The 12,809-nt window shown below is 38.5% G+C and overlaps 1 protein-coding gene across 4 annotated transcripts in view; it reads right to left on the reverse strand.

Annotated features, from left to right (window-relative positions):
* The window catches only part of MND1 (meiotic nuclear divisions 1), a 47,479-nt gene extending 34,670 nt beyond the window's left edge, over positions 1-12,809 (reverse strand). For 3 of the 4 annotated variants that reach the window (XM_062637511.1, XM_062637509.1, XM_062637510.1), the window contains exons 1-3: positions 12,708-12,809; positions 11,710-11,767; positions 9,898-10,046 (exon numbers count right to left, since the gene is read on the reverse strand). In XM_062637511.1, coding sequence (XP_062493495.1) covers positions 9,898-10,046; positions 11,710-11,767; positions 12,708-12,731 — 231 coding nt within the window. In that variant the 5' untranslated portion in view covers positions 12,732-12,809. The remainder of the gene's footprint in view (positions 1-9,897; positions 10,047-11,709; positions 11,768-12,707) is intronic. The other variant, XM_062637512.1, reaches the window with a different exon arrangement.

Raw genomic sequence — 12,809 nt, forward strand, 5'->3', positions numbered from 1 at the left:
AAAGAACTGAACTTCTCTGGCTGCTGTCAGAGTTGGCATAACTGGCACAACCCGAGGGACAGATGGCTGCCTACTCAGATACAAATACCAAGTATGCCAAATCAGCCTAAAAAAACAACCCCAAAAGAAAAAAAAAACAAACAAAAACCCCAACAACCCTGTTTCACAAATGCAGCCTAAAGCCTAACACGGAAAGCTGAAAGAGCCAAAAGGCATTGACATGACTGGCAGGGCTATAGAAAATTTTAATACCTGGACAAGAAGAATGATTGCTACTGCATGCTACTGTACTTAGTAAGCCTACAAAGTCCAAAGTGACAGTTAACTAGTCTGTTCAAGGTAGAAAGAACATGGAAAAGTATTTTCTCATGGAAAGAAAGAAAGAAAAGTTCTTTCTTTTCCCTAAAGGGCTTTTTAAGATTGCTGTCCTGACCATCTGGGCCATACACTGACAATGCCTTCAGGGACTAAGCACAGACAGTCCCAAGTTAAAACACAATAATCATCTGATATTCCCTGAGCTAAAGTCCTGCCTAAAGACTAGAAAAAAAACAAAACAAAACTTTATTCCACAGCTTTTTAAAGAAGCCCAAATCCAACACTGAGATATTATCAGTAAAATACAAAGCTCCAGTAAAATATGTCTATCAAATTTCAGAGTTTTGACAGCACTTATATATTTACTCTTTATGCCAATTTCACCATTTTTAAGTAATGCTCAGACAGATAACCAACTCATCTCAAATTCCTGATACAAAGAACAGTCTTTGGTGGAATTACCATGTGTTCAGCAATAATGAGCTGTTTGACTGTGCTGAGAAAGACCTTTCCTCTAAAGTCTCCCTGCTGCAAATTAACTTCACGCATTTTGATTTTATACTCTGCTTTTTCATTTTTTTTCTTCCATTCCTTTCAGAAGAGGAGAATGCAATGAAATGAGACACAATTACATGCTTGTATTTTATTTCTGCATTCATGCTAAGTTTCTCAAATAAAATATGCTGTATTAATTGAATGATAAGATTTTAAGATGAAAATCAAAGCTCAAATTAAATAAAATCAAAACCTCACTGTCTCCAAATCCGGCTTTGAAAGCACAATTGCCTCTGCCCTGCCTCCAGGCTGAAAGCTGCTGGCCTTACAGCACAGACAAGCTTACAGGTTTGCCAGAGAGCACAGAACACGTAAGCCTTGAAACTTTCTCAGGATGTTGGGTTTCTGTTGATATGCTGAGCCATCACTCATACCTGCCATGCCTACTGTGGGACATGGGAAGACTTGCAGGGCATAGAGCTGCATCTGTGACAGATGTGACTGGTTCCTGGAGCAAAAGGCCCGTATTTATTCTCAATTTCTTTGCATTGTAGATTAACATTGTCGTAACAATGTCAGGAATGGAGCCAGCATGCAAGCCTCTTTGAAAAGGAAATGCAAGCCATGCAATCATAGTACCTAAAAAATTTACAGTTGCACAGAAAACACTGTTAGAAAAAGCTAGGATTTTTTATCCTGCATTGTATCATAAAGAATATATAATATACACTATCAGGACACAGTAACAATATATCCTTTTTAATAGAGTAGGATTCTTCCTTCAAACCTACTTTATAATCTTCACAGTTACTACAGAGCCAGCTTAATGCTCTTAAATCGTGCCAATTTTAACTTATGCTCACCAAGAAGGCAGGAAAGGAAAACCTACACTTCTCAGTTACCATCAATCTAGTTACATATTAACAGCTAGTAAAAGGAAAAGCATGAAATTCAGCTAATGAACACCAAATTATGAGGGTGCTTAATTCTACCAGAAGCCTCCAAAGCACTGTATTTTTAGAAGTCTGCCATGACAGCAGTAACTAAGCATACCCTCCAGGGCTTTGTAGCATGCCATTAAACATAACTCCAGAAGGCTCTAATAAGTAACAGCACTAGAAGAGCATTCTCTGCTGAACATTTTAGGACTTCAGGACCATTTTAAGACATCAACATTTCTCAAGTACAAGATGCAAAGAGGTAACAAACCCCCTGGACTGCTTCAAATAAAACTTTATTAGCATCTTCCAGGAGGTTGATCCAGGGAATAAGCTTATCAGGATCAACAAGCAAACAACCATAGATGTAATCAACATATTCTCAGTGTTTAAGTGAGGCAAATTCTCAGCCTTTTGCTTTTAGGATACTTCTTACTGCTGCAGCTCCCACTGGATGGTATGACGTTGGCCATTTCTTCAGACGTCTAGTCCTTTATTTCAAAGAAAACGTACAGGTCAGTGAAAGCCTGCAGGCTGAATACAGGGAGGGGTGACTAACTGCCTGGTGGGAGAGTCATTACTCTGCAAGAGAGGAGAAAGAAAACGCTGAGCCAGAAGGGAATGGAATCACTCAGCAGACTATCAAAATGGCCAGGCCAACCCAAAGAAGAATAAATAAATAAAGTAGAAAGCTAAATGAGATGCCCTCAAATATGAGGGGAAGAGGGTGGCCCATCATGGATATGGGAAGACTGCTGTAACTGCTTAGTCAACATATTGGGATCCTGCCTATGTATTACAATGGGCATTAAAAGAGAGAACTCTTCAGCAATTAGACTTTTATTTTTCCTGGAAAAGGACAATTTATTATGTTTTCTGCAACCTAATAAAATTAAATTGTAAACATACATAATAGAGAAAAATGTCCAACAAGATAATTTCTAACACAAGTCACATGCATTATTTGTAAAAGTACTGATGTACTCTGGTTTTAGAGAACAATTCTTTAACTACACTATTCATAGAGTCATAGAATGGTTTGGGTTGGAATGGACCTTAAAGCTCATCCAGTTCCAACCCCTTGCCATAGGCATGGCCACCTTCCACTAGATCAGGGTGCTCAAAGCCCCATCCAACCTGGCCTTGAACACTGCCAGGGATGGGGCAGCCACAACTTCTCTCAGGAACCTGTTCCAGTGTCTCACCACCCTCAAAGTAAAGAATTTATTCCTAATATCTAATCTAAATCTCCCCTCTGTCATCTTAAAGCCATTCCCCCTTGTCCTGTCACTACATGCCCTTATAAAAAGTCCCTCTCCAGATTTCTTGAAGGTCCCCTTTAGGTATTGGAAGACTACTGGAAAGTCTCCCCACAGCCTTGTCTTCTCAGGGTGAGATAGGATAGGATACTTCCCCCAACATTTATAAATTTCATACTAAAAAGATAGTGCTAAGCTTTTCTAAAACATATTCAGCAAATATTAAGATCACAATAAACCTTAAGACACTTTATCCAATGTCCTTAATGTTGAACAACACAAGGAAAGAAAAAAAAAACCAAAAAAACTCTCCATTCAAACCCATTGACAGGATGAAAACTGAAACAGAGATCTGAGTGTGTAAGGAGCTCAGTTAAAGGCTGGTAACACCATCTATGGAGGACACTCCTACAAAACAATGCAAAAGGCTTGCTTCAGAGCAGTAGGTCCCACAGACACTCCCTCGCTATTCAAAGCACCAGCCATGTACACATCTTGTCTGGCATCTTCAGCAATGTCACTCAACTCCAAGCACCACCAGATACGTTATCCCTTACTGAACATCTATCATCTCCATAGATTCGTACCTCCTTTCACGGCTGATTACTTTAAGCTAGCCACCTCTGAGCACTTGTACCTACTTGCAGTCCAGAATCAATCTCCAGACTGTGTGGAAATACACTGACAATGAGTGAGCCAATTAGATCAAGGAGGAAGCTGTTCAGAGTGAAACAATGTGGATGGCAGAAGTTCCTTGTGCTTCATTCAGTAGACTCAAGCAGTCCCTATTCAGTAATTTTCCATGCAGTAATCCAGTCATAGTATTTGAGGACAAAAAATGTATCTGACTAAAAGGACAGAAATAAACTAAACCATATCTTGAAAGGACTTTCTGATAATTAAAATTCAAAATTTTCTGTGTGCATTCTGAACAAATAAGGTTCTCTCCTTTTAGGTATGCTGTCAAACATCTCCAGGAGGCTTCAAGCCAGATTACTCACCAATATGATTATTTTTTTCCATTAACTATTTCCAAACAATGTGCATTCCTAACAAAGCATTTCCTAATACAGCATTCCCCAAGTCTTTTTTATTACTATTATTTAATAAAATTAATCCTTTCTCTTTTCATATTTCAATGCTCATAAGTACAAACAATTTGGTATATATGAAGTCACTCTATTTCAACAATTCCTGGGATTTGGGGATTTTTATTTGGGGATTTAATTCTATTTTTTTTTAAACTATCTGCCAAATGATAATGAGGATGTACTGACTTCCAAATTCTTCCCTTGGCTCAATACATGAGTCATGGGAAGTGAAAATCCCTCCTCTTACCAACCCTAGGGCAGGGATTTAAGGAATGAAACATCAACTAATCCCTTCCATCTTAACTAACAGTGGCCCAGTGCAATGCTTAGTGAAGGAAAAAAATTGCCAGAAACTGTCCTCAAGTCGCTGTTGTTCACATGTATCTTGAAATGAACACAGGGAACATCACAGAAAGTCCATCCTGTATCCTTCTTTAAGAAGACTCAGCTTAATCTTTCTTTCCAGTACAAGGTGTCACCATCCTGCTCCCAGTTTCAGAAGGAACAGCAGCTTTGATACTGTATTCTGTTAAACTTTCCCTTGCAAATCCTAAGAATACAAAAGAATAACCCACGAGAAAGCAATGTCATGAGAAATGAGGTAAGTGGAACAATTAATAATGAAACAGTGAAATGAACAGCTTTGAACTGAACAATGGAATGAAATGTCACAAAACCAAACTGGGGAAAGGAAGTAAACTAGTTGTTTCCCCAAGCTACTGAATTACAGTGCTCAGAGGACTGTCAACAGTTCCACTAACAACTGCAAGATCTTTGAAAAAATTGGTATTTCCGGTCCCTATCTGTTAAAATATTAGACTATGCTGTGGCAATGCTCAGTGACATTATGGTTCAATCACAAAGCCCACCCAGACACTCTTCGATATCAGCAAGGACCATTGAAATTGCTTCTGTGCCCCTTAAGCTCTGTAGCATCAGTACTAAACCTGCCAAGACTCTCCCTAAGTCACGCCGAGTATGGTAGAGAAAGTTCTGGAGAGATGGGACTTTCCTTATGGCTTTTGAGGGTTGTGGTCTGCAGACTCAACAGGCCTTGTGTGAAAAAAGCCTCATTTTTACTAGTTAATTACTACTTAATTCAAGCCACTATAAAACAAAACGCAAACAAGTATTTGCAATAGCCTCTTATTTAAAAGAGACAGCACAGTTGTGTTTTACCAAAGACACATATGAAAAAGTGAAAGAAAATCTAAACTGAACCTGCTTATACTAAGGTTATATCATAAAGGCTTCTCTTTCCTCACTCACTGTTAATGCCACTTCCTCCCCGACACAACTGTTGTCAATGTTTTGGTTGCATTTGTGGCTTCTCTTCTTCAGCAGGTAACATAAACATACATCAGAACAATACAAAAAACAAGCAGGCACGTAACTGTATGAAACATATTAGCAGCCCTTGCCCAGGATTGAACAGGACTGTTATTAACATGCTGGAGTTGCTTATCTCCAGTCTCCACATTTTATGCACGAAATCAACAGGCAGCAGAATCATCAATAAATGATCTTTCTTCTTTCATTGTGTAGGTCAAATTCTTCATTAGTTTAATAAAACTTCTAAGCTTCTGGTATTATTATGCCAAGAGTAAACATCTCATTTTGTCAAAATACGATTGATCATAGGTAATTCAAAACTTCAGAACCTGGCTGCCAGGAAAATATTGATAAGGAATAAAACCACATCGTTTCACCCTTTCTTATTGAAGGAAAAAAAAACACCAACCTCTCAGTAAAGCTTCCACAGTTCTCTCAACAAGGTAAAGTTCCATTAAAAATTTCTCCACTTATAAACCTTGTTAAAACAATACTTTTCAATCTACACCCTTGCTCTGCTATCACCATCTCATAGCTGTACTGATGCAACTATAAACCAAAATGCAGCTTCCCACGTCTTTTTACTTTTCAGTGGTCCAATTCACAGTTGCATAAGCATAACCAAGAGGTGAAGAATAAGCATCCAGTAGAAGCCATAAACCTTTAAGTCATCCACTGCAAAACAAATCAATACAAAACCCATAGGGACCTGCTTAGCAAACCTTACTCTGTGAGCCATCAATAAAAAAAATGGCAGCAGATGCTACACAAACTGAAGATGCTCATCGTCCTGGCTTTTCAGAAGAACAGGAAGAAGTCTAAATAGTAATTCCGGGTTAGAGAGCAGCACCACCATCCTTTATTTCAAGCATTGTTTTTAATTGCCATTCCTCTGCACAAAAGGATCACACTGATGACTTAAATCCCTTCTGACATAAATCTATGATATACACAACTACTGTGAGGTGCAACTTTAAAACATCCAGCCAAAACTGGCTCGCTCTTCATTATGAACACCAAGCTAGACTTCTTTGCTCCCAAGTTTCTAAATTGAGATGTGGCTTAATAATCACAAAAATATCTGAAACAAAGTATTTGTTTCAAGAACAGTTCCTAAACCAGCCTCCCCATGATCACAAGCTCTGCAAGATGCAGAGAGGCAAAAGCAACTTCACTAAAATGACATGAAGTACCAACGTATGCAAGCAAAAGGTTCTGTAGCAGGCCCAATTTGTCCAGCCTCAGCACTATGAATTAATAGGAGAATGTGCATCTTATAGAAGCTTCTTCTGTTCTTCCACTTATTTTCAAATGTCTCTCTTCAGCATTTGGGATCGCTCCTTTCTCTTCACCTCTTGCCCATTCGCTCAGCAAACAAAGATACTGCTTCCTAGTAAAAAGCTTTAATTGCAGTATGAACTGAACTACTAGATTTTTAAACTTGTACTTTAAGTAAGGTGGCTTGATTCCAGCTTTTAATAACTGAAGAAAGAGACCAACTCATGTAGCAAGTGATCTGGACAAGACACAGAAAGAAAACATGTCGTTCAGCTTGCCACAAGCTGCGTACAGGAATGATGAAAGACAGGCAACGTGCAACAGAAATCGTACAATAGCTTACTTTTTTTCCTTTGCTTTGCATGGTCTGACAAGAAGTTTTGTGATATGCGGTGACTGGATTCAGAAACCCTTAAGAAAAATCTGTATGTGTTCACATCAAGAAGCATACACACATTAAAAAGAGCAAATTTCAGCTCACAGACAGAATCTGTTATCTTGCAAAAACGTTCAGAGAGCTATTCATTGAAAATGCCGCCTTTCTACCATGTCAACAGAGAAGTCATTTTCAGCTACCGAAAATGTTTTCCCTTGAAATGCTGTAACATTCCCATTCTCATCAGAAAAGCAAGGTAACGAATATGAATACTTTAAGGGCTCATAACATGGTCTAAAGAGACCTCTTGCATCAATAACCCTGTATGTTAGGAGCGGACTTGGCTTGCAAATAAATGTCTGGCAACAAAACTATTTCAGCTGGAACAGGTTTATATCACAAAACTGTTTATATCAGCATAGTTTCTTTCATACACATAAGTAGCCATAAAATAACATTACAATACAATAATTACATGCCTATATTTCCATAATGATAGATAGCTTTATTTTTAATAATGTAATAGTACATTTAAAGGAGTTAGTAGATAACTCCTGTATACTTATGATAGAGCATATTAGGCAGATTCTGCAAGACATTCCAAGGAAGATACTCATCAGGGTATGACAAAGACCTGCTTGATCAATTATCTTTACAATTCATGATGGGACTGGGCCCAAGGGCAAAGACAACAAATACCAACTCCTTCATTCAGCTACTTGGATTAATGTGGAGCATAAGCAAAAAATATAAAGTGTCCAGGAGCAAATCATTTGCATTCAACATGACAGTTTCACCAGGGTGTTTGGTGAACAAAGCAGGAATTTGGGCATGTATTTGTACAACTGTTCAGTTGGCATTGTGTTCTGGCAGAGTAAGAAGCCTGGTCTAAAACTTGTGTGAACATACTAATAACCTGAGTAACGTTACTAGGACACTCAGCTCCAAATTGGGGTAGAGTTAAACTGATCTCCTGTTTCAGACAAACAGAACTCAGAGTAGGAATCAGTGTATTTTTACTAGCAATCAATGAATGAATTTAAACCCTGTCATGCCAGACTAAGTCCATGCCTGAAAATGGTACAAGCATATTCAGCTAAACTGAGTAAGTTCTTAATGCCTGGACTCATCTGAGTTCTGAAAGCAAAGGCAATAAAGCGGCAGACAAAATTGTCAGTGTGACAACTTAATATTAACCAAGTCTCAGTACCACAATGTACTGTTTATATCCATGATACATCTGATGCTGAGAAAGTTACTCAAAACGTGGAGCAAGTCAGTGGTAGAACCTGAAATTAAAGACTCAACAATTTTGGTGACCCATACACAAAAATACAGCCCACAGCAGCTATATCAAGTAGCATTTCCCAACTCATCTGAAGCACCTGCCTAAAAGGTTATCAACTTACAGTTAATGACAGAAAGGACTGCAATACTTCCTCCTTACTGCCACAGACCCCTGAATGTATCACTGGCTCATAAAAATGACATGAGGTAGTGAACAAGGAGAAATGAAGTGAAAGCTCCAGGAATTCTTATTCTTGATCCTGAAAACTGTAGCAAACGCATTGGGCATGTGACAAGAGTACCCCTCTGCCAGATCTACACAAGCAGACACACTAAATGCTTTCAGCCAGCCATCAAGATTATCCAAGCCATTAATGAAAATATTCAGAGCAAAAGGAAATTACTTTTTTTGACCTATGTTGGTTAAAACAGATGAGTGGATTGGACTCTTTCAGTTTTTTAATAAGATTTACAAGCCATGACAGCATAGCAAGGGATAACTGACAAGGTTACCTCTCAGCTGGTCACACTACATTTTATGCGTAAACAAGTGTTTATGCATATAAAAACCTGCTTTTATAATACAAGCTTGGGAAGAAAGCATGAGCTCCAACGCTCAGTTTGGAGCCTTAAAGTAGCAGCTGAAGTGGCCAACACTGTACATAAGATGGCAATGATAACACCAGAGCTATGTCTGAAGAAAATAATGGCTGTAGACATGTTCAGATACTAGCAATAATTTTGCATTAATTCAGATGATTCTTTGAGGAACAGACATAATGCTAAATAAGCATGGGAAAGGTTGGCAGTGCCATGGCACCATCAGACCAAAGCCAGTTTATTGATCTTGTTATGATGTACTCCACTTGTAAACAAAACTGATGAATAGATGTCTTCCCACTCCAGTTAAGAGAAGCAAGAACGACAGTTGTTAAAAAGTAGGAAAGAACCGGATCAATAGAATAGGAATGTTGCAAACAAAAGATGCCTGGCTCTTCTGCAGAAGATCATGACTAATTTGCTCTTCTCTCTTCATGAAAGTACAATGTGGGATTAGACAAATGCTCGTAAATTAAGCTACCAATAAAAACAGAGAGGAAAGCACATTGGCCATAAGAACAAACCACTGTCACATTTACTTAGGTTACGCATTTCAGTCCTCTCATGGTTTTTAGATCATTACCACATGATGGCCTACATATATAAAAGACGCATAAAAGCATATGCTACTTAAATATTTAGAGAAACTCATTAAATGATGTTTTGCATCACAAATAACATGCTTTCAGAAAGCAGCAAGTAGACAAAGTCTTCTCAAGCTCCAACTAAATTTCTGACGTGATAGCAAGATGTCATAACATGTGTGCCAGATGATTCCTATAGTAAAATCTGTGTACAGTACAGTAGTACACACACACATGCACACACACGAGAGAGCATAATATGAACAAGAATGACAAGAAGGTATAAGAAAAAAGCAAATCCATTCAGGTAAACAAGCACTTTCCTTAAAATAGATTTACCTGAGACTCCAATTCTCCTAATTTACGCTTCCTGGCATGAAGAGCTTTACTTGGAAAAGCCCAGAAATAATTGGAAGTTCCAATTCTATCAGTGTCCACCATGCCATCATCAACTAAGCTCTGCAGAATCTCTTTCACTGACATCGAGGCTAATAAAAGCAAAAATATTAAATTAGAAATGCATAGCATCTAAACTACAGAAAATTATGCAAACCCTAAGTTTACAATAATCTGCATGAATATTTTACTATAGCATCGGTTAGCTGGAAGATTTCAAGAGGACACCATGCCTGATGCTTCACTTGAAGTGATAAATCTCAGATCAGCAGTTTATACATCAAGGCTGCTACTCGGTAGTCTGCTACCAGATGTTTGTAAAACGCCACTCATGAGTATCATAAGACATACATGCATATTACAGTACAAACCATAACAAACTCATGAGAGGGTATTTGAGAAGTTATCTTGCAATCTTAATTCTAACATGGATTAATTTACAATTTCTTGATTAGGAGTGCAATTACATTTCACTTCGTAATGCCTATCAAAGCATTTAATAGCAGCAGAGGCACCAAAGCCATCTGTCTATAAACTCAGGAGAAGCAGATCTTACTTTTGATTATAGTCAGCTCCAATACAAAAAGTGAACTGCAGTCAAAGGATCCAAAACATTTCTGAACGTAATTGTTCATTTTCTAGCAAATGTGTGGTATAACTCACCACTTTAAAAATTGTGTCTGTTCCAAGTAATTGTTATTATACTCAAGCACTGTAGATATAAAGACTTTTGAGCTACTTTATGGTTTTCAGTGTCTGACTTTCAAGTCTAAAGGGGATCCCAGATCAGAAACATCCAATCTTTTGGAAGCTACAGGCTGGATGCCAGCATGGGGGCATTTTCACAGCCCAGACATTGCTCTTTCCAGAGTAACTGGGGTCTAGGGTGAATGGCTAAATGCCTCTATATACAGAGGCAGGATGAATGTGGACTATTAAAATGTGTTGATGGTTTTAGAAACTCTACATTCCAGATTTTTTAATACGACATTCCATTGCTTGTATTTACTGTTTTGCATCCTCTTCCTGCAAATTATGATTAACTATATGCATTGACAAACCAATCAAGACCACAGCACATCTCTTCAGAAGCTTGTGAGTGCCCCTCTTAGCTAAAGACATAACTTAAAAACGCTGCTTTGCAATATTCACATATGCCTGAAGTTCTTCCAAGAAGCTCATTTACTCTTGCAGTGCCATAAAGACATGCTAGTCAAGGACAGCGGCAACTACACAAACTTTATGCCTTGCACCCTTTTGTTAATGAGCACAGAAGGAAGCGGAATCAGGAACATATAAAACAATTCAACAGCATAAGATAAATCCTCCTGGACCTAATCCTAAACCAATGGATCTCATCAGGAAGACTTTCACTGAAGGACAACCTCTTTCCATTTACAGCTGTCCAGCCATTTTCTGGGGGGAGAAAAGCTTATATGGACTGTGTAAATCTGGACTAGCATTTTAAGATATTTGTAACATTACAGACAGACATTTAAATCCTCTGTTCACTACCTGAGTGCACTGCAAGTCAGCCATCTCAGAGCCTAGGAAAAATCCCATCCCATTTAACATCAGTAAACTGAGATAGCAGTATGCTGTTCATGTCACTTTTAAATCTACAGCCCTGCCATTGACAGGTCTCCCTTTCTAGCTACTTTTCCCCATTACAATCACAAACCTAAGATTGTAGCCAAGAAAGTTTACACTGTATGACCTGTATGACTTATGAGAATTAAGTTTTGTAACACTTACTAATCCCTTTTTCTTTTGGAGCAATCTTCTCTATATCCTTCAACTGGAACACATCTTTCTGTGCAAAACATAAAAGACACTTTAGCTCCAAATGACAGCATCATCTAAGTCTGGGTGGGTTTTTTACACTAAATCAATGCAAAAAAAAAAAAAAGCAAGTAGGAAATACATTGCATATTTATGTTTTGCTAGGGAAATAGGCTGCACATCCCTCAATAGACTTAGAACACTTATTAATTAAATAATTTAAAAAGACTATTATTGTAACAAGTCCTTTTCTGCTCTTTGGTGATCTCAAGTCACAGAATCATGGAATAGTTGAGGCTGAAAGGGACCACTATTCCTTGGAATGGGGATGGCGGTCATCCATCCCCATTCCAAATGGAAGTTGAGTCATCCAGCTCAACTTCCCTGCTCAAGCAGGGTCACCTAGGTCTTGTCTCTAGTTAAGGCTGTAAACCTCTTAGAACAGACAGAGCACAGGTTACACTGTCAGCACCAGGTGCACCACATTGCTCAAGTACTCAGATACCACAGTGTTCTTTTTAATAGGTGAAATATTGTGAATTACCTATGTCACATACTAATTCTATCTCTGCTTCTGGATCCCCTGGTTTCGTCTCACCAGTGACCTCTTCCAAGTCTCCTCATCTTTTCTACACTCAAATGTCTTCTTCCTCCTCCCACAAACTGCAGTGAGGTATTTCCTAATGTTCCTAATCCCTCTGATAGAACAAAGTCAAAATTAGAAGATTTGAATAGAGAGCACCTGAAGCATTTGATATCACCTAAGCATCTGAATGCCTTGGCTCCGCCTGGGGATGAGCCACCTGATCAGAGGCTGTACGAATCAAGCTCTGTGCCTGTAATTTATACATTGATGACACAGGGCATCAGTGAAATGCACAGCAGGATATACAGAGGTCATCTACAGCTAAGCTTCTTTCAGGACCTGTTTTCCCAACAACGTAAATATAGGAGAATTACAAGTTACTTACTGTTTCAAAGAAGATCTCCATCATGCGAGCTCTCTTCTCCTCAAAGCTCAAACCTTTTTTCTTGGACTAGAACAGGGTAAAAGAAACCAGCAAACCAATACA

Source organism: Pezoporus occidentalis, unplaced genomic scaffold, assembly GCF_034315485.1.
Source record: "Pezoporus occidentalis ecotype Australia unplaced genomic scaffold, CSIRO_AGI_Poc_V1 ctg53, whole genome shotgun sequence".
Classification (NCBI taxonomy): domain Eukaryota; kingdom Metazoa; phylum Chordata; class Aves; order Psittaciformes; family Psittacidae; genus Pezoporus; species Pezoporus occidentalis.